General features: G+C 38.4%; 1 protein-coding gene across 3 annotated transcripts in view; it reads right to left on the bottom strand.

The window, feature by feature from the left end:
- KCNQ1 (potassium voltage-gated channel subfamily Q member 1) overlaps positions 1-23334 on the bottom strand; it is a 338669-nt gene that overhangs the window by 96778 nt on the left and 218557 nt on the right. For all 3 annotated transcript variants that reach the window (XM_048308026.1, XM_048308028.1, XM_048308027.1), the window contains 4 exons: positions 14365-14440; positions 7768-7862; positions 7030-7076; positions 6157-6218 (listed from right to left, as the gene is read on the bottom strand). In XM_048308026.1, coding sequence (XP_048163983.1) covers positions 6157-6218; positions 7030-7076; positions 7768-7862; positions 14365-14440 — 280 coding nt within the window. The remainder of the gene's footprint in view (positions 1-6156; positions 6219-7029; positions 7077-7767; positions 7863-14364; positions 14441-23334) is intronic.

Here is a 23334-nt window from a genome sequence, read left to right as displayed (position 1 = left end):
GTTTACATACAGACATCCTGTTTAATAACCCTCTAGTGAGCCTTTCTCCATGGCTTCGCCTAATCTCTCTCTCAGTTTGTTTCTAGTCTAGCTACTGAAGCTTCTGGCAGCAGTGAATCCAACAAGTAATTATTTTTTGTTTTCATTTTTCACTCTGTATGCCTGATAATTTTATTTTGCTGTAGCTGGCAAGATGGGAAGTATAGGATACTGGACACAGAAATCTGTCGTTTTTTATTGTTTACCTACTGAAATATTATCAGATTGGTGAGAGAGAAGCTATTAAAACTGTAAGGCTGCCTAACGACCCAGATTGTTGAAGGATGTGCTTAGTTGTAGTCCAATTTACAGAAAATGGCCATCCTCCATCACAAAGTTCAGCACGGAAATTGCTTCCGTATGCTTGTACTTCGGCATCTGGAAAAAGACTAAGGATTAAATTAATAGGCATACTTAATCTTCCATATGCCTCAATATTCCTCCACATCCCCCAGGTTATTACTTCTGCATTACTGCAAGAACTACATACAAGATGAGTAACTGCTTGGTGGTGTTTGTTATGATTTTTATTGATTTCACATATCTTTTAAAATTTCCAGCCAAACCCACAGCTTTTACACAGAACCCACAGTTCTGTTTCTCAGTATTGGGAAGGCAAATCCTCACAGACCTACTGCAGAAGCTGCCAGTATTCAACACCTGAAATTCCTAATGCATGTTCAGCCTGCAAAGTGCTGAATATTTTCATGCCAGACACTTTCTAAAGCCATCTCTCCAAGTGATGGTTTCAACCCTGCTTTCCAGCACTGGCCAGACTGTGGGGTTCTTTTTCAGTCTTTTACCATCAATATCTATTTAAATAAATTCAATTAATCAATTTATATCCAATTAAAAATAAAGCTGAAATGTGCAACAAGGGCATCATCAGTCAAGGGCTTTTCTGAAGTTTTCACTAATTGCTCTGCTACCCTAGGAAGCACAGTAACTGTTCCCAGGCTACAGAATGACACTAAAAACAGAAGAAAAATCCGCCAAGGTTTGATCCTGTGTTAGATAATGCAGTTGTTTCACATGAAACTGGAAAACTGGCCACACATGAAGAATTATTTTTGGTGAACAAGCTGTCAACATGAAACTGGTATTTTTGAACTTGGGAAGATGTAGATGAGATAACACTTTTCTAAGTAAAAGGTTAAACTATCGAATGTGTGCTGGTAGGATTGTAAATATGGAGCATCAAAGAATGAGACAGAAATAGGTACAGATCTATATTTTCATTTATGACAGAAATGCTATCATAAAAGTAACATATCCATGGTGCTGAGCAAGAGTATGTCACAACAACCAAAAGAAGAAGTTCTCTCAAAGGCACATAACTTTAATAAATCTTAATACTTCTGCCTACCACAATAAGGGAAAGCTAAAATGTTGGCTTCTCAGGTCAAAGGAATGACCTGTCACCTTCAACGGTCTCTGCAGCATATCCTAAACTTTTCTGCATTGGATGGGCTGGGAGTTCATTATTAGAAATGGCATGATTACAATTTGCCTTATGATACAATAAAATAGCAGATTTATTCACATTACAGTGAGATTCCTCTGCAATGTATAGCTCAAGTTCATATATTTTTAAGGAAATCAGTAAGATAAATGAATCAGATATGAAACCTTTTGCAATAGGGAACTGTTAGTTGATTAGAAAGCAAGAGTGGAAAAGAGCAAGAATCAAGTCAGAAACTGGACCTAGACTTATCAATGGTCATTCTGTTCACTGGAACTGTTTTCAACATGGTTCCAGTCAAACTGCTTTCTAACACATGTGTGGGCAACATAAATGCTCTGGTGAAACAATTACAGAAAATTATTTAGCTAGAAGAAAATGTCATACCATATATATAAATGTTGTAAGATACAGTCTTCATCATTTTTGAAAGCCATCTCAAAGAAGCCTTTGCATTTATTTCTCTTTAAAAGTTACATAGTTGACACTCACTGCAAAAAATGTATCCTATATTTATCATATCCTTACAATTTAACTGACCTCTATATGTTTAGCATTCACAGACATGGTAGATGGAAGACAGAAAACCAAATCAGCATAACCAGAACTGAAAAGGCCTGTGAGAAGTACACTGCCTTCCAGCTTTGGTTTCCAAGATCAGTTCATATTTCCACTAGTCAACTCAACAAGCACAGCAGCACCTATTTTAGGTTAGGTGTTTTCATGTAAAAGATCTGTTTTTAATTGATTTTAAAAGTGGTGCTATCTGCTTTCCAAGTAAATCTGAAAAAATTCAGTGATCTCTATGTTGCTCTCTGGGTTAGTATTGGTTAGAAAATAAGGGTTCACCTTCTCAGCTGTAAGCATGCAAAATGTGTGTAAGTCTGTATAAGTAATTAATACTGTCTTGCAGAACTGTTTGATTCACATTAAAGGTGTCACATGTCTCACTACCACATATTTTCTGTACAAATAGAAATCTCCATTTAAATCTCTACAGTTCAAAATTTAGCAACAGGCAGCATAACTCCCAAAGTTTTATGTAACTGAAAAAGATTATTATAAGATTTTAGTTATGACCTTGGCAATCCTGATATTACTACTGTACTTACCATCAGATACAGGACCAATCCTGAGTATATAAGAAGGGATGCCCAGAAAACTGCTTTGGATTGCTATAAACATTCTTAAAAGGCAAACTTTAAAGTGTTGAAATCATTGCGGAACGTTAAGTCCTAATTTTAAAATAACAGAGAGCATAATGTCTACTGCTCAAAATGGTTTTTAACATTTTTTTGTAAATCTGGGTTGTGCTGTTCTGCTCTGGGAGGTCCACAGGCAGGACCTACAGACATCTGGGGCAGTCTGGTTTGTAGGGACAACAGGAAGAGTCCAGGGACTGGCCACTTTTAGCCTTCACTGCATAGTCTAGATGGTTTTGTGCAGTGCCCATATTTAAGTCTGAATTTCCTTAGCGCAGCCAAGCAGAAAGCCTGGTTGATTACTTGAGAAGTGCAAACTGCGCCTGTTATAGCTAAATTAATGGTTGGCAAAAAGCTGAAAAAGAACAGATTAATGTGAAAATTAAAAAGCTAGCATTGCAGTCATTTATAGCCAAGCTGAAGTTAGTGCAGTGAAAAGAAAATAGGAGGGCAGGACACAGAATTTCCCAAGTGCACTGTGGGCTTGCTCCTGGCTGGAGCTGCTGGGCACACCCAGCATTAAGCCCCTGGCAGGCAGCACTTGTGGCGTGAGGATGAGGAGTGCCATGTGAGGAGGAAGGGCACTGTGCACACACAGCTGGGCCCATCTGGAAAAACTGTTTTTGATTTTGAGCTTGGTAGCAAGCCAGCTGTGGCCAGGTTCCTTGAGGGGAGGCTGAACAGTCACTCACAGATGTTTCAAGGATAAAAAGAGAAGGCTAGTCACCGCAAATAAATTGATTTGCTGCTGTAAGCCTGCTCAACAACATTCCCTGAGGTATCTACATGCACACTCTGGGACCATTGGCACTTGGCAGGGTGTGTGAGCCCCGCCTGGGTGCTGCACTCCTGCTGTTACATTCCCGCTGGACCACACCTGGCTGAGTGGGCTGTGGGCAGCCCCCTGCACCCAGCATGGCAAGACACCTTTAGGAGAGCACAGCATTTGCCACCCTCAGCTTGGTAAGCAACAGAGAACAATGCAAAGTCAAAATACGCTGTGATTACATGTTGGATCGTGGTTTCTTTTCACGAAGGCCTCTCAGGCTGTGCAGTTTCTAGTTACATTCACAAAACCACCTTTTCAGTGTCTTGCCAAAATTACAACATTCAGCAGGAAGGAATCTGCAGGAAGGTTCTTGCAAGTGTGATTCATCCCTTTGGCTTCTGCATGTTAGGAAACAACCTTTAGGTTCAGGATCACAAACTGCGTAAATCACAAGGTCAAAGTTTCTCTCAGTGCACAAGATGAACAGACTACAGGACTCTCCCTTAAATGAGCATGTTCCTAAGTTTACAGAAGGAAACACAACATTTTGCTGATGTCAATACTTGAAAATTCAGGCTTTTGCCATGAAGAACCATAATTCCTCCTCTGACTTACAGGAGATTTTTCAATTGCACAAGAGGTGTTTAGATGCTGACACTAGCCTGCAGCACTGAAAATCTCTCCTCCTGAAGTCCAAGACTGAAAACTAATTCACAAACCAAATGAGATGAAACTGTTTAAAATATTTTGTCACCTTAAAAACCATCTAATATCCTTAATACAGTGCTTTGCTCAGGAAGGATTTAACTGTACGTTGAAAGCATACCAAGCAACATGTACTTTATGGGAAAGAGAGGGCCAATCTCTGAGAGCAAAAACACCAAAAAATTAGCTTTGGCCACCATCTACAGCTGCAGCAAAAATGTGATTCTAGTGTTGCCAGTGTGTTTTTATGTTAACCACTGTTTGCTGAGTCCAACTGAAATCCTCTATTTTTAGCCTTTCAGCTACTTTCAGATAAAATTCCTGCAGATAGGACTAGCTGTATGGGGCAGATAACATACAGCTCTGAAACCACAGATGACCTCACGCAACTGCAAAGAAAGAAGGGTCTGTTACTTAAAACAAGGCTAAAATTTAACCCAGCTATACTAAAATTATACAGGGAGTGTTTTACAGTCCCATTACAAGACATAAAAACCCAGTCACTATAAATTCACGGTGTACTTATTTGTAAGGATGTAAAAAAGAGTAATTAATAACCCCCAAACAGCTTATCTCTGAGCCTGTACAACACCAAGGCTTTCCCAGGCTCGCTGGAGATTTTACAAATAGCACTGAGAAGCTGCTTTAGCTGCCATTTGAGAATTATTTGTCCACACTGAAAAGTCATTGCTCTTTGTCACAAGTCACAAGACATTTTCTAGTGTTCCACACTTTTAGTTGACATTATGGAGAGAAAATAAATAAACGTAATCCAAACTTTCTGGAAAGGGCTTCCATGTGTAAGAACACATATTAACCACAGATATGAGGGAGCACTGCACAGTGATTCTTTTTTGTGCTAAATGCACTCTACCTTCCTCTCTTCTACTTCAGTCTCCCTGTGTGTCCCCCCATATATCAAAAGAAACCTGTTTCCCTTAAAACACAGTTATTTCCAGGAGACTGCAGTCCTGAGTACTATCATTCAAGTTTATGGAAGTATTTAAGGAGGAATATGTAAGAAACGGGCACATCAATACAGATCAGGGTGCTAGTTTGTAACCCTTGGGATGTATTGATCACACCTCTTTTAGTTTGCAAAGTATTTGCTGGATGTTTCTTCAGAACAAAACCTTCATAAGGTTACCACATTTTCCAGTAGTGGAAGAAACACTCTGAAAGCTCTTTTCCTCAGGAAAAAGCTTCAATCCTTAATAACGAAAGAACAGGTCAGATATATGATTGAAATAATCTTCAAGAAAAGAAATGCTTTCACTCCCTCACCAAATCACTCTAAGAGATCAGTAAAAGATTCAAACTGTTATTCTTAACTCCTCCTTTCTTTCTTAAATACCAGCATAGGCAAACCTGTATTTTTTAACAATGACACAACCTCTACCTGTCATCTATTTTTTCAAGCATAGCTAGCATTGAAATAAAGGGTTACAAAGCACTTAACTGTTAATTTGGGATTATAGAACAAGTCTGATTTTTTTGGATTCACATCACTTGGAAGGAGAAACTCCATTTATCATAAGGAATGAAAACCAGGATGGAACAAGGTTTGCTATTTCCCTCTCTGAGGAATTGTAGGTGGACTTATGTAAACAACAGAGCAACGATCAAAGGCAAATCTTAGGCACCATAATATGCTGAGGTATTAAAGGAACAGAGCCTTTTATCTGTTGGGGAGGAAGGAAGTAAAGCATTGAGATATAGGTAATATATACAATTAAAAATAAAAAACCCCAAGCAAGTCCCAAAAGAGACTGAAATCAATTAAATTCCGGTTCTTTTTTTATTCTGTTAAAATGATGAGAACCAAAAACGCAATCTGCGACAAAACTTACGCTCCATCACCTGGAAAAGCCAGGCATTCAACTCTCTTTTAAGTTGAATTTTCCTTCACATCCTATGAAACAAGCACTGTTTGGTCACAAACCATGTCCTCATTCACTGCCTGTTCAACTGAGGCTTACCTTGTCCTCCACTCTGTTCAGCCTGGCACCAACCGTGTTATTTCCTCGATCTTTGCTTTTCTCTGTGGAACAAGAAACATTTTCAAATTAATATATGGTGGTATAACAAAATAGCAGCAAACCACAACAGGGTGTGTTTAACTAGCCCACCAACACCATGTAACTGAACACCCTTACCAGGCTGATAGATCCATTCCTTAAAAGTAGTTTTTTGTTTCTTTTAATAGTACTGGCCCACACCAGGGCTTTTAATAGCCCTGAGTTTAGGGCATTTTTAATCTTAAGTTTTATGCTTTAACCATGGAAAGCAAAAATGTTCCCAATTAAGTTAATGTTTTAATTGCCACTTAAAAACAATCCGCCAGTATGCAAAGGACTCTACAGACAACTTGAATAACACATTTGGTAACATTTTATCTTTTTTTCCCCACTATAAAACGTATAGAAAGATGAATTTTCAGATGACATAAACAGAGAGTTTTCATTAGCCACACTTGTCACAAACTTAGTGCTTTGTGCTCCTTTTCCAGCCTCTTTTCAAAGCTATCAAAGATCTATGTGAATATTACCAATTTCACAGGAACTCTGTAATCTTACCACACCAATTTATTGAAAATATGGTGAGTCTCAGAAAGACTAGGGCCAACATTTTGAAAACTTCAGTGAAAGTTGGCGCTCTAAGAATCTAAATAACAACAACCCCCATTTAAAAGTGTTGATGACTAGATATTATTGGCAATGCTTAATCTTCAGAGCACAACCAGTTGGCACTGTTTAAAAATTTGGCAATAAAATGAAGTATTTTAACAAGTATTTTCCATTAATTATACGTTCATCAGATTCGTTTTAGACACATCCTTTGCATTAACTTACCTGAGACAGAGATAAAAAGAGATGGCTTTCCTATGGACTGGTCCAACCTATAAAACAAAAAGAAAACATTTTTGTTTTTTATCAGTCTGAACCAGCCTCTTCACTCTCCCTAGCTGAAGCAGGGAGGCCTCTTCACAAACAAACAAAGTGAAGTTCAGACAATTCTGGTTTGTCCTGTAAGTGAAGCAGTTGCTTTATTGAGAATAGCTCAAGAGTAGCTTGAAATTAAAAGTATAGTAACAAAATGGGATTTGACTTAGATTGCTCTATAGCTTCTTTAACCACTGCAAAGTTTTACCATGCCCATCACTTTTCCACATGATCAGCATTGATTTGTCTTTTCCTTGTTCTTCTGCAGCTTTCTTGTTGCATCTGTCATCTCTTAGTTTGCTCTTATGTGCAATTCTACCAGAGCAGGTGAGAGTATTGCACTCTCCAGGTATGACACAGCCCCTAACATATAGGGATTGCAGTCTATAGTCACAGCTAGCAGGGACTGAGGTAATACATGTAAGTCCCAATCATCAGATTTTTAAGCTTTTTTGCCTTTTCCTCCCTGTGTGAAAAAGAAACTTTACACAAATGCCATTTCATATTCCCTAACTTTGCACAGTCCTGCCAATATGGCACCTTTACCCCTGTCAGTTTTTTATCCGTAGACCCCAATCACTGCCCAATTTACAAACATCCTTCTGCTGCTGTTTGCAGGTACACCAAGGCTGGGCTTCACTGATGTACCTCCTCTGTAGCTCCTTGATTCGCACCATCAGGTTGAGGTGGCCCTGGGAATATTGCTCAATAACATCTCGGACATCATAGGGCTTTCTGGCTTGCTGTAAAATAAGAGATAAAAAACATGCCTTTTAGTCAAAAGGATGGAGGAATGGTCAGTGGTGATGGAGATGTTTTTGAAGAGTAAACAGTAAGTTCTTCTAACACTGTGTAAACATATGAGTTATTTTGATTGTTGCCATGATCACACATTTTTGGTGGAATAATTCTGACAGTTCTCATTTCATCCACTTTTTTCTTACTGCAGGTCTGTATGCCTTTCAAGAGATAATCCACTGAACTTGAGCTCAAAAGAGCTTGGAGCCAAAAATGTTTATCTGGCACTTTGCTCAGCAGTCTGTGCACACTCTAGTTTTTTCTGGAAGTAAGGTTCATATTCCTTGGCCACTGAAAAATAAAGAGGTCGTGCACATGCACAAACCCCTGTTCTCAGTCAGCAGTTGGGGTTCACAGTTCAGGTCTTACCATGGGAAGTTAAAACACAGTCCTAAATGAAGGTGCATGACTGATTTCCTCTTCCAGAAAGACTGGCTGAGCTTTCAAAACTGCTGGGAAACACTGGTGCAAGAAATGCCCTGTGTCTGTAATTTGCACCTCATATATGGAAAAGACTTAATTTGACCTATTAGTAATAAAACAAGTTTTGTGTAGTATTAAAGGCAATAGTATCAACCTATAAACACCAAGACTAACTGCAAAGCAAGTGAATGAACGTGTTGAAGGGCAGCAACAAATTTAAGATACCTTTAATATAGAGTCCAATCCATGCCAGAACTGGGGTTCCCAGCACAGAAAAGACATGGACCCGTTAGAATGAGACCAGAGGAGGCCACAAAGATGATCAGAGGGCTGGAGCACCTCTGCTATAGACAGGCTGAGAGAGTTCTGTTGGTCAACCCGGAGAAGAGAAGGCTCCAGGGAGACCTCACTGAGGCCTTTCAGTATTTGAAGGGGGCTTTTAAAAAAGATGGGGACACATTTTTTACAAGGGCCTGTAGTGATAGGAGAAAGGGGAAATGGCTTCAAGCTGAAAGAGGGCAGGTTTAGATTAAATATTAGGAAGAAATTCTTTAGTGAAGGTGGTGAGACACTTAAACAGGTTGCCCAGAGAAAGTGTGGATGCTCCGTCCCTGGAAATGTTCAAAGTGAGGTTGGGAGGGGCCCTGAGCAACCTGATTGGGTGAAGATGTCCTTGCTCATGGCAGGGGCTTTGCACTAGATGGCCTTTAACAGTCCGTCCCAACCCAAACTATTCTATGATTTCTGACTCATTCATTATGCTGTTTATAGAAACTCCACAGATAATTTTCAAGGTTTTGTAAAACCCTTGGTAACGCTGAGTTACAACTTCTCCTTTCTTTTGAGAACAAGGAAAAGAGTTTTCAGTGGTAGCTTCGACGACACCAGAACTTGGATCCCTTTTGAAGTCTCAGAAGTATTTTGTCACCTGTAGTTCAAAAGCAGATGTCTCTGCACTGCTTTATCTTATTTCCCAAACTTCAGGATTTCCTTTTGCCATGCCATAAATACCTTTTTTTTCTAAGCCAAAGGAAAGTGAGATACAATACAAAAAACAGGCTGTGGTACCTTTATGCAGTCCTCTGCACCTGCCTGGGAAGTAGCACCCACATTTCAGGAATAACATCGCTTCATCAAACAAATTACATTTCAGTCTCCCAGATTCCCCAAGTGAACTGCAAGCCTTGGGTGAATGTGAGATACTCTCTAGTGGAAGGCTGAGCAGGACTGGGAATTGCTTCAATCTAACCAAGAAGCACAGAAGAATTCCCAAGCATCCCAACTGCTTACACACACAAAAACCGTAACTGACATCCACAAGGAAAGAAATATGAATCAGCCATGGCACAAGCCCGTAAATCTTTCCATGGACTAGTACTGTAAACATGGTGATATTAAGAAAAAAAAGAATTCTTGGATTCTTTCTGTTCTATAAATAAGGGAAGATGTTCAGTGAGAATAAAGATGCAGAGCTTTCCCTTGCCACCCTCATGCTCTGCCACAGGAGCCTGACAGTAGTGTAGGTATTTCCCTGCCTGTTTTTCATTTACAGGGCTGTTTCTTTCTCTTTAAAACAAGAACTGAAAACCTAGAGTAAATAGAATTTATGAATAAAGACACATTTCTAAGTATGACTGGGTATTTAATAGTCAGTACTGATTTTTCTGTAACTACTTGATATTGAAAGCTGATCTTCCATGAGAAAATATTCTTGATGTTGACCATATCATAATTTTTTAAAAAGAAAAAAACCCTGCAGCAGGCAACAAATGAGTATGGAAAAGACAAAAGCAGAAGCCAGTCCCACAGCTTTCCTTAACTGCTTCTCTTCCTTACTTTTGGTCCTCTGCTAATTAACCAAAACTCATGGCAAAACTCTTAAATAAGTTAAAATTTCCCCCATCATAAATGAAAGTTTGTAAAAGGTACAAAAGCCAATGCCAAATATTAAATGTACACCGCTGGCTGTGGCTGTTGTTGTTCCCTAGTAACTGCATGGGCAAGGAGGCAGACCTGGGAAAGGGAGAGGGGAATCCAGGAAAGGGGAATTGCCGGGAAATGGAACCAAGTAACAGTCAAATAAAATGGATAGAACACCCCGTGAAGCACAGGGCACTGAAATACATAATTTAGTAGAGCGCAGTACCGAGATTAGAAAAGATTACACACACAATTCATATGAATCACGTAATATGATGAACTACAAGACTAGAAATGCAAGATTTTCCAGGGAAATTGTAACAAATCAGGCAACAGTTACGTCAGCAGTAGAACTGCAACCTGTATTTTTAATTTATGTTACATATAAAATATTTGCCATGGTAAAAATCAAACCACAAGTTAAAAAGCTATTTTAGAAGGAAATTAACTTACTCAATTGGAAGAATTTACGTGGAAAGAAAATCTTTAAAGTTTTCAAAATGAAAATGGGAAATCAGAACAAATTCCTGGTCTTTGTGTATCACAGCTGTATCCATGTACGTAAGTTTTAAGACTTCTAGAAACTTTCATGTTCAGAAAACAAAGGTTATTTACTCATTAATCAGTAAGATAACCGAGTATAGTGATTTTCTTTCTGAAATTCAGTTGTAGTATTAGATTTTGTCAAAAACATCTGCTTTATAACTAATACATGAAATTCTTTTTTGGTAGGTAGGGTGAATGAAGTCTAGAAAAGCATTCATTTTTAAGTCTGCCTTCCCTATAACCTACAAAATCCTTCCTTAACCACAAGTCATTCACCTTCACTGATGCACAGGACTTGTGCTGAATGTGATCTTTTGTACAGAATTTGAAACAGTCCTACAGACTTTACGAGAACATAAACGCATCCATAAAAAAGGTATTAATTCTTTATAATATTGTGCTGGGTTCATGGTTATACATGGGCATCATCATAAGGGCTATATTTAAACCTGGACTTTGAAACACAGCCTAAATTTCTCTCCTTCTTTTTAAAGAGGAAATGATACTTCACAAAGACTTGCTTTTCATGTCCTTTGAAAATCTTTGTATCCCTGTTTAGCTTTTCTTTATTTGTTTTATTTATTTATTTATTTTTAAACAGGAAAGCTTTGCTTTCTAACTGGCTTTTGTCCTTCTGATGCCATCACCCCCTGTTATTAGCTGAGCTCTTTAAAAAATATATCTAGTCAAATTTAGGCCTACAGGTGTGTCCTGCAAACAGCTGGTATAGTTTAAGAACCATGCTGGGTTCATGCTGGGACCTATTTTGCAAAATTTTCCTCTTCCTCTCCTTCTTCCTATGCTGCCCTACTCAAAAGCTTCACAGGCATCTCTAAAAAATACTCCTGTAAAGTGCTGTCCTTCCTCAGTGTTCCAGCTAATTTTAAGCATGAATAGCCCAGAGCACTTCAGATAAAATTTGGTTGTGGGTTTGTTCTGGTTTTTTTTCAATAGTTACAGAAAGAAAATATCTGAATTTTCTTTTTTTTTGGAACATACATTTCACATAAACATAAAGCTTAGAAATCAAATATCTACCAGAAGACAGCTGTGCAGACCTCTGAAATGCTGAAAGATACATTTTTAAAATGCAGCTTCTGCTTTACCTTATTTTCAGATATTACATTAGTCTGCTTATTAGGAACAGTACAGTCATTACTTGGCACATGTCAAAGCAATTTAATTTCTTAAGATTATTTTATGTGCATGGAACAGATTTACAACACACTTTGATGAAAGAATAATGACAGTGGTTATCTCTTAATTACAGAAGAGATTTTCAAAAGCACCTTGTGGCTTGAATTTCAAGGTGACTTTGTGCACTAAGTTACTTGGGTGCTTTAGAAAACTATACCTTTGGTGCTCTCCAAATTTTTAAGCTGGATCATAAACCTGCATACAAAAACTGTGGAGAAGTATGAGATATTGCCCTACATTCCTATTGGAGATTCTGCTTCTGAAGGAACAGCAGCGTATCACTTGTACACACAGGGGTGACTTGAGATCCACCCCACTTCAGCCAAATGACATCTTCAGTTCTTTAGCAGCAGCTAATACTGGTTATTCAGGAAGAAGAAAGACTGCTAAAGACAGATGAGAGACAACCTTGTTGGGGAGTTTTGCAGATGGCCAGGACTGGGCCTTTTGCAGATGCGAAAGTGAGAGTACAACTGAGAAGCCAGATTAGCAACCGAGATACTGAGAACAAACAAGTTTTAAGTATGAACTCAATAGTCCCATTCTATTCAGTCAAATGCTTTTTCAGCTTCTATCAAATCATCTGCCGCAGGGGACTTTGGTTTATTTGCCAGGTGGATAATGTTGCACGCAGTGTTCAGGCATTTTCAAAATCTGTTTCTGACAAATACCACTTGGGAGGTAGATATAGAACGTGTGGATTTCTTGTTACTGAGCAGTTTAGTTAATACCATGGCAAATATTTTATGATCTAAATTTATGAGAGCAATGATTCAGTAATTACCACAGAGCAAAGGATCACAATCAAGTTTTAGAATGAAAATAAATTAGATTTTAATGGAACAGGCCACATTTAGGCAATTATTCACACAACAGCAGCAGACACATGACTGGAATGGGCCACATCTCTTGCCAAGTTTCAAGTGCTGACCAGCAAGTGCTAAGAAACTTCTCAACAAAATGACTATAAATATTAATTTCAAGTAGTTGAGACATTGTGCCTTTCTTAATTTTAGTTTAATAATGATAATAAAAGGTGAAATGTGCTAGAAGAGTTTTTGAAAGCACTCTTTTCAAGAAAACTCTAGACATGGGAGATTTCAGCCTCAATGGTGACAGTCTGAATACATTATACATAACTAATGCAATTTTCTGAAAAGCTCAGGCAACCTTAGTCATAAATTAACTCAAGAATTTAAGTAAAAATGAAAATATGCAAAGTAGAAATGCGTTAAAGAATTCAGGCAGTGCTTCTAAATTTTACAAGGAAATCAAAATTGTGGGTTTGAAGTAGCAGAAGACTTTGCCTTACAGATATATTGGACTGTCAATTGAAAATCATCATCATCATCATCAACATCTTTTTGATCTTAAGTTTTGTGGCCTTCACATTTGAAGGAGAAATTACATTCTCCCTTTTTTGGAGGGTCTAGATTAGAGGTGGGATAGCTTTCTGGCCTATTGTAAGCAGTAGTAGTGAGGTCATGTGTGAAAATGGATGTAGGCAGTTAAGACTCTCTCATCCTTTGCATTTTCAGTTGTGAAGCCTGTTCTCTGAAGATTAACCCTTATAAATTAATTTTAAGTAAAGTAATATATTTATTACCTATATATATATGTATTCATCTGGTTTAAGTCAAGCTGAAGGCTGTTGACACGTGTTTTTACTGGATTAATGAAATTGATTTTTAGAAAGCGTGCAGTCAGAATTTTTTATTCAGACCAGGAAACAAGGTTAATTAGCTACTGTTAAATGCTTATGGCATCACAAGACCACAGCAAGTGGAGCGGCACACAGGAAATGTGTCATTGAGGGCCAGAGGAGGAAAGATAATTGATATCTCACTAACTGGGAAGGAGGTCTCCTACCATGCAGAGGGGAGAAAGGAGAAGAAATGAGAAACCTTCCAATACACTAACAAATTTCCACCTCAGTTTCTTATCAGGACTTCATTATCATTGAGTAAGGGACAGAAACAAGGCTGAGGTAGTATTTTAATCTCTAATCCTACTGACTCGGCATGAAAGCAGCACACAGCTCAGAATTAATGGAGACATACGAGAATGTTTGCACTGCCAGAAAGAGACAGCGATAACAGAGGGCTAAGGGTCAAGTCCATTAGCAGAAAATAACATTTTAATTCAGACTGCATTTCAGGAGTTTAGCCTATTTCCAGTGCATCCACAGTTGACTAACCTGCCATGAAACAACCACCCTATTGAAGGAGGGAGAGAATAGTGGGTGTAGCTCACCATTACTGAAATGAATTGTGTTAGTCTCTCTTAAATTTCTAAAAGAAACAATGGATCAGGTGAATAAAAGGGTTTATTTAGAAAAGGAGCTTTCTATTCACAACTCACCTGGAACTTTTTTTTTGCCACAAAATACTGCATCCTCCGAATCACCTTGATTGCAGCACGGTGGTGCTCCCTCAGCCTGTGGAAAAAAGGAGGAGAGTGAGGGGGGGAAAGAGCATCTCCATCCAGACAGTAAATATAACAGTCTGCAGAAAATCCTTCACCAACACATCAGTGTGCAGTGTAAGTAGTTGCCATCCAGCCTGGGAGCACAACACACCATTCTGCTGACCTTCCTCACCTTTCAAGAAGGCTCTGAAAATCCAGGGTTTTATCTGACCCACGCTAGGTTTGCACACATTTCAGAGCTAAAAGAAGTGTCCACATAACTTCCTTCTGTCTCTAAGCAAACCACCATGCATACCTCCCAGTTTCATTTCCACAAAAGAACCCCCAAACTCCCAAGTTCATGCATATCCAGCCATGAACAGCTTTTATACAGTCACTCCAGAAATCCATCTTTTAGGGTTTTTTGGTTTGTTTGGTTTTTTTGTGGTGTTCACCCCACAATTTCTGTATTACATGTTTCTTCATTTAATGAATCCTGTTTTTTTCCAAGGAATTATTTAAAAAAAAAAAACACTTGAAAGATTTTTGGTTTGTTGCCTGCTAAACAATCCGAATGATCTTGTGGTTGCTGGATATAACATCTACATACATATTTATCCCCAAACTGAACTATAACTTAATACAATGACAAAATAATCTGACAGGTCTTTAAAAAATATATCCCCCTCTTTGTGCATATGCATATGGTCTGAAAACAGAATAAAAAGAAAATAATTTGCTCATTGTACTTTCAAATGACAGATTTTCATAGAACCTGACATTATTTTTCAAAGAGTGCCTTAAGACCAACAGGTACTTCAAATTTTTCAAAGCTTGCAAAAAATAATGCATCTTCCTTCTTAACATTAAAATACCATCTCAAACATGAAGCCAATTATTCAGATTGCTCGTTCTATTACTCTTACCAAGATGCACTTGAATGACATTACAGCACCACCTTTATTTCCTTTTTAACTGCATGAACATCAAGTGTTTCTAACTCTCATCCCAAACAGACTTCTACTGATGGCTTTGGGGAGCAGCTGTAAAAGCAGAGTTAGATGTTCCAGATGTTTTATCTTTATAAGCTTATTATTAGTAATACTGATAGACCTGCATATTGAGATGTCACTTTGCAGTGCTTTCTGTTTCTGCTGAAGATGACAGCATTCATACTCACTAAGGAACAGAGAAGTCATATTTAAGTTCTGTAAAAGTTTATACAAGTCTGTGTCTTTAGTAGGATATAGCCTGGTATCACCCAAGCCTCTTCAGCTAAACATAACCTGGAATTTTAATGAGTATTCACGTGTTCCCTCAGGATAGATCTCCCCCAGCAAAAAAAATGTTCTGCATGTGCAAATGGTGGATGCCTGCTGTCTGAATAGGTGTAGCTGGGGTGTTCCCCTTCTGAAAACTCACCCTTTTTTAAGCAGAAAAACCACTTTCTGCAAAGCCAGAAACAGAACCAAAAAGAGCCATCATTTCCTACTTCTAGCTATTGCCTCTTGGGTGAGTTCTTTCTGTTATAGAAATTGTTCAGATTTAGCAATGATAGAAAAGATTACTTTCTCCAGAAACAGCATAAAATGCACTGCTTTTCAAGCTAATAATATACAGCTTTTCACCACAGGTCTACAGATTGCTATGCCTCTAAGTTATTTATATAAATTGTCTGCACCTCAAAAATTATACACCAAACCTGCAGTTGGATCTGCATAGGAAGTCCTTTCCCTCTTAACACCTTCCTGAGGTGTCTTGGAGGCACTGTCTCCAGGTCCCTGTTCCCACAGATCTGACTGCAACATCACGGTTCGAGTTACAAAAGTGGAAATTTGCTACTCCTGACTGGAATGGCCGTGTGCTTGGATCAATTCCCAGTGGACAGAGTTAGCCTAATGCTACTTCAGGAAACCCCTGTTCTGTGAGCCTGTGCTGCATCATTCTGCTGCTAGGGACTTGGACGACTTCCCCAAAACCCAAAGGAAATAGAGTGTTTGGGCTTTTAAGTTCTGCTTCACAGAGATGGGAGCCAAAAAGGTAAACACTGTTTAATTTTCTAGTAAATATCAAAGGTATGATATCATGCAGCTATACATCCTATACATAAAAGCACACAAAAACATCTTTTGACAAATAGAAATATATTTGAATTGCCATAAAACTGCTTGTAGTATTTTGGTTTATGCCTCATTTCCTCTGGGGTGTTCTTCACAGTCCATTATTTCTGAGTAAACCATTTTTCTTTGGGACAGCCAGTCACCAGTAGAGCACACCAAATCCTTCATTCTCTATCTAGAGGACAAGCCCCATCTATAAGCAAGGCAGGCAGATAATAAAAATGATATTTGCCATTCAGTGAAATAACAAAGCTACACCAGCAAAATGATTTTCCAATGCACCTATTCACCATCAATCATTTTTCAGTGCTAACATGAACTACCATGCCAGGAGGGAAAGTTAATATTCTCATTTTAATCCTTCCCATTTTCAGCTCCAATAGGAATGCTTACAGTGAGCTTGTTTCTGCTTATGCTGTAAAATGTAATTCTGCACAACAGGCTGTCCTGATTCCTCAAGATTAAATGCTTCTGCGATGAGAGAAGGGAATAAAGGATTTAATTAGTAGCCAAGGTTATGATTCACGGTTGTTTGATCTCTTTGGCAAACTGGTAACAAATGCTTTAGTAAATTGAGAGCTTAATCATTAACTGGTGATATTTGTTTGTTCAGCCACTTGTGACATCTCTGAATTTTGGTTACAGAGGGACTGTCTGCAACCTCTGGGCACATGGAGCATGCTTAGACATCAGATGGGCACTCAATACCTTACCGCCCTCACTTCTGTGAATACTTTATTTTTTTTAGGAGTGTGGCTGGAAATGACCTCACCTGAGCGTGCTGCCAGAGTGCAGCACCTCACCTTCCTGGTGTGTCCATCCCCACACCCTTTGGAGAAGCACCGCTGTGCACAGTGAGTCTCCGCCAGCAGCGTGGAAGGGATTTTCAGGGACTGCTGGGATACTCCAGAGAGCCTGCCTGCTTCAGTGTGGCTGCGTGAGCTAAGCTCTCCTGCAACTGCAATCCCTCATTTTCAGATGTTTAGTTTTGCCTGACTTTGGGGGAAAGCTTGTTGGATAAGTGCATTAGCAACAGGGTCAGCAGGCACAGCTTTTGCCCTTTTGGCAACAAAGCTATTTTCCTCTCTGGAGCATTCATCAGGCTTTGAGCCTCATCATCCCCATGCCCATTAACATCATAACTGAAATCTGAGGGAACTTGCCAAACACCACTTGACTTGTTCTAATAACCAGCAGCATGTCACCTTAAACAGTAATATACATAGCATGCCTTTAAAATCAATCTGAAGATTAACATTTCTGATACAGGACAGCTTCTCAGCCTGCACTCTTCTGAAGAAAAACTGCCAATAGCTTTCACTGGCTACCAGTAATTTTTTTCTCAATATGAACAGGACATCAAGATCACCTTGAATATAACACATACTATGTGGCATTTCTCATGGACTTAAACTCACAGAATTAGGTCCTGAAGCCACCAAGGAATCTACAGCATTGTTATAACCCTTAGGAATCCAGATGGATGAAGAAGGATGTAACAATTCAAAAACAGAAGACCAGCCGAGTTGTAATAGGACCAATAGATTCATACAAACCTACATTATTTGCAGGTATAAACTAGGTCTGCTTTGTACTTGCACTTAAAAATGACCTGCTGTGGATGCAGGGGCTATTCAAAGCACAAGAAATGAGGATAAAAAAACCCTGGCAACAAAATACTATGGATTGAGCACCCACGTTAAAAAAGAAAGCCTGGCAGAATTAAGTGACTAGAAATCCTTAGTTTTTCCTGCCTCCTTTAGTTGTTAAGATAAATAACCTACAACCAGGCACTTGGAGGAAACCTGATCTCTTCATCAGTCCATCAGAAATCTGAACTGGAATTTCATTTAAATTGGAAAACAAGCATGATGAAGTACTTTATGTAATTCAACTGACATTCCCATTTGGTTGGAAAGTTGTTAAACATCAATAAATGCTCTGAACTGTTGCAATTCAGATTTTTGTACATTTGACTACGTATTGTTCATTTTTCACAACACAATGAGCCCAAACCTCAGTAGGTTTCCGAAGCTGTGGCTCATTCCCCAGTCCCACACTCACTGACAGCCGCAGTGAATGTCACTGTTCAGCCAGCACCCGCCTGCCCTCTTCCTGGCAGGGAACCTGCAGGGCCACCCCAGAAGAATGCTCTGGGACAAAGGCTAAAACCTTTTGGTTGCAAAAACTGTGTGGCTTGATGAAAAAGGAAGTAAGCAGGTGTGTGGTTTGGTTGCTCTATGATTCAAGAAAAATAAAAAACTTTCTTTAAAATTAAGTTTTACAAGATTAATCCCCATGCTCAAATAGAGTTATTTCAATAAAGAGTAAGAAAGGAAAAGCAATTACTAATTAGAAATACTTATTGTCCTTATAAAGCTGCTAAATTTTATATGAAACCCTTAGTAAATCCCTTAGAAGTTTGTTCCCCTTTTCATCTCCGGAAGGTGTTCTACATATTGGTTTAGTGTTAACAGAAATATTAAAGCAACAGGGCAGGGAAAAGGTGGTGCTAATTTCCTATTTGTAACACTTGCCTTTTTGTTCCTGTGCAGAACATTTCATTATCAGGACCGTAATGTTTGGCACAGGCCTCCCAACGAACGTGGACGCTGATATTATCGGAGCTAAAAGGTCAATGCTGTCTATTCAGAATGAGTTTAATAAAAATGAAAACTCAGTTGGAGAGCGCCACAGATTTTTAATATCTTTTACAAAATGCCCATTTCTCAGTAAACCTAACACTAATTTGAAGTTAAACTCAGTTTTTAAAACCTATTTAAATTCTCTGCAGACATCTTAAATTTCTGACTTGGGACAGGGTAAAGTATTAAGAAAGAAGTCTGAAGTTGGTTGGTCTGAAGTTTTTGGCAGTAATCATTATTTAGATTTGAGCTTTATCTTTAATGCATCAGTTTTTAATCATATGTTGTGCATGTGAACTGAAACACTCTTTTCCATTCCGGAACTGAAAAACATTCCTTGTCACAGAATCTGGTGGATGAGATTCAGAGTAACTACATTAAACCATTTCATTAGTGCATTTAAGTCTAATGAAATCTTCCATCCTTAGTCCTCCAGGCACTTTAGGTATAGAATTTGCTGTGGCTCAAGGTTATTCTGTCATTCCCTGCCCATTCCCAGATGGGAATCTCTCTGTATTGAGCAACACTTTAGAATTTGCTGTAAATTGGAAGAGATTAGGTTGCATCGCTGTGTATTCTGAAATAGGAAATGCTTGATCGCCATACCCAGGGATAAAATCAGAATCACTGATTATTTACAATATTGTCGACTACCCAGTTTCTCCTTTTGTTTGTTGCTAGTTTAGCAACTGTTGTTTGACATCATTATGATCAGTTTACTGGGGGCTCTCTACACGTAGCCTGGCCCATACATGACTTGCAAAAACTATCTTAAGGATAAACCAGTAAAAGCTGCCCAGAAGCATTAGAAAAGTATGATGACATTTGAAGAGTAAACCAGCTACAAAACTGAAGTTTCATAAAATGGTCTTAGTTTACACAGAATCATAGAATGGTTTGGGTTGTAAGGGACCTTAAAGATCATCTCATTACAACCCCCTGCTGTGGATAGGGACACCTCCCCCTAGACCAGGTATCTCAGAGCTCCTTCCAACCCGGCCTTGACCATTCCCAGGGATGGGGCATCCACAGATCCTCCAGGCAACCTATTCCAGTGCCTCAACACCCCCATAGTAAAGAATTTCTTCCTGATACCTCACCTAAACTCACTCTGTTAGTTTGAAGCCATTTCCCCTTGATCTATCACTGCTTGCCCTTGTAAATAATGTCTTTCCTGTAGGCTTTCAGGTACTGGAATTTACATAAATGCTCCCATAACATTTTCAGTGTAAGCAAAGTTAGAAACCAGTGACAAGACAAATGAAAACTGGACGAATTCATCTATCCCCCATGGTCCTCACCACTGGGCTCTTCACAGGTTTAAATGCAATAGAACTACAGAAATAATAGATACACATAGAACAAGAAGAATCACAAACAGCAGGTAGGATAGATTTAAAAAATTTCTTTGGTCTTAGCATTCAAAGGCGTTTTAGTAATTACTGGCAAACAATCTGTTTATGAAAGATCTACATCTGCTGAACTCCTGTTCGTGCTTGTAAACTAGTTATGAATGGGTAAGATTTCATCAAATGAATTTGTTCATCTAAGCACCGAATAATTCAACAACAATAGCTAATTATTTCTATGAAGACATCTGATGAATAATTTCTATAGAATAGTAAGTTTCAAGGGTTTAATTTTAAAAATAAAAGTTTCTTTGACTTAAACACATGTCTTATAACGTAATTTATGTTCCCCACCTAAGGGAATGCAGGGGCTCACTTCCACAGGAGTATCAGTGATTCTAAATTTAAAAATTGCTCTGCTAGGGTAATGTCAAATTCAGGCTTTTGGTGAACCCTTCAGCCACTAAACAATTTGATTATTTACTAATTGTGAACATTAGCCCATGGGCAATTAGCTTAAGTTGAATTAACATTTGTACTCTTCTTTCCCCGCTATTTAATTTCCCAACTACATGTGGTTGGTCTTTTTTTTAAATTTAAAATATGTAATTTTAAAACCACAGCCATCTTTTAATGGATTTGTATCTTATTTTACAGCTTTCATGTCTCCCTTCTCAAAAGTCATGGGTTTAACTGAGAAATCCTTTTATGTAGTTATAGCAATCCTCTATTTTCTACACACAGTCTGACTTAGCCTAATTTGGCTTGCAGATTTTTAACAGACATACAAAAAAGGACAAGTTTAAAAAGTAACATCTCCTTTGGGGGGGATTTTGATGTTTTAAACAAAAGCAAACAAAAAATGGTTTTCAACTAAACCTAAGGGGATTCAGAATAGCTAAACAGCGTAAGATTTTGGAGCATCACACTTAAATTTGTTCAACTTTCCTTGGGGGAAATGGTCTAATATGCACTATGTCTAGAACCAAGACAAATCGCTGTACCTAGAATGAAGATCAGCAGTAGGTTTTCACAACTATTGGCAAGCGGGGGCAACAGATGTAGCATTAGAGATTTCCTTTGTGGTCTGCCCACAGTGATGGCAGCTAAGAACACAGCCCTTACTAGAATAATAATATTCTTACTAGAATAGTTTGTACTGAAATCAGGCAAGAGCATGAGATTTCTTGCACATCCTAAATTGCCTTTGCTGCATATTTTCACAACTGCATTTTAACTTATGCCTGTTACCAGGACATGATGAGCTGCACAAAGAACATGGGGAAAAAAAAAAATAGGAAGACAAAATTATCTTTGGAAGTGACTGAAAAACCACATAAAGAAAGCAGGAAAAATATACAAGCCAGTTCCCATTTTGTTAGAATAGATTATTGTTTCCCAGCTTTGGTGATGTCATTATCAAATACCAATTAATACTGATGTCCATATCAAATCACAGAGAACCTTTATTCAGCTCTTCACTCTCTGCATCTCACTGACTTAGAAGGCTGTTGCTTTTTCACACGGTTTCAAGGCCAAGCAATTTGAAAGTAGTGAGACACAAATGAGATCACAGATAAGTAAATAATAATGTACAGCACTCTTACAGACACAGTCTGACACATTAAACTCCTTTTCTAAAGAAGCTGAATTCAGAACACAACAGAGCTTCTTGTTCAGTGCACACAGAAAGCCATGGATATTATTATTTTGCCTCCTCTGGCTAAAAGCAATCTTTTCAGATTGAAAATAATATATTTTTTGCAGAGCTTGTAATTTATAGCTCTGAATTATACAAGGAAATGCAGGGCTACACTTGGAGGCACTAGGAAGAAATAACCATATTTCCTCTGGCTACTTGCCTCTCTATTGTTTTCCTATTAAACTTACAATAACCTTTGAATATTTAACTGGCTGATGTTACACTACTTCATTATGCTCGAGAAGTTGCTCACACTACACAGTAGCTCTTTGCTGTACTCATTGTAGGGAACTACAAGACCTCTGCAAACTCACGGCTGTGTTTGACTTTTCTATTTGGCTTAAATTGCATTGCTCAGAATTTACCCCAGATACAACCTATACACAAAAATATCTAATGCTGAATATGAGATGTTAAAGCATCAAAACCCATCGAGATTTCTCAACTATTTGTTTCTATCCTCAATCATTTGTTTCTACTCTACATAACACATGCTAATTTAATGTATGCTGTATCTCACATCTTAATTAGGACACATCATGTACCACTACTGCTGCCATCCCATTTAACCTTTTGTTTTGAGACAAAAGAAATAAGCTTTCATTGGGTCAACTACTGACGCAGTTCATAGGGGATCCATGGAAGATCAAAGCAATATTGCATTATTTAAACCTCACACAATGACTTTAGCCAAAACCCCCTTCAGTTTTTTCCCCACACCTCAGTGATATGTGTATTTTCAATAATGGTGAATAGATGTAAAAGCACTGTCTCTTCTTTGTAAAACCAACCATGGGCAAGAGGTTAGAGTCACGTATACATCTTCCCAAGTTCAACTACTCTACCAAGGCAAAGCTGAGAGAGCATCTCAGCTGTTTAACACACATGAAAGTCATTGCGTGGTCGTGACTGAAGAAATGAAGCAGGTCTCCTGTTGCAGAGACAGGAATTACAACAGGAAAAATATCTGAAAGGAAAAGGCCATTGATGTGAATAGCAATATTTAAATAATTACCAAAATCAGGGATGATACTATTTCAGAAGTCCTAACATTTTCCATGTGGTTTTTTTATTACAGAGGTGATTGGCGAATTCTCCTGCTGCTCAGT

The sequence above is a fragment of the Corvus hawaiiensis genome, chromosome 6, assembly GCF_020740725.1.
Source record: "Corvus hawaiiensis isolate bCorHaw1 chromosome 6, bCorHaw1.pri.cur, whole genome shotgun sequence".
NCBI lineage: Eukaryota > Metazoa > Chordata > Aves > Passeriformes > Corvidae > Corvus > Corvus hawaiiensis.
This window is presented reverse-complemented; position numbering and strand designations above follow the sequence as displayed.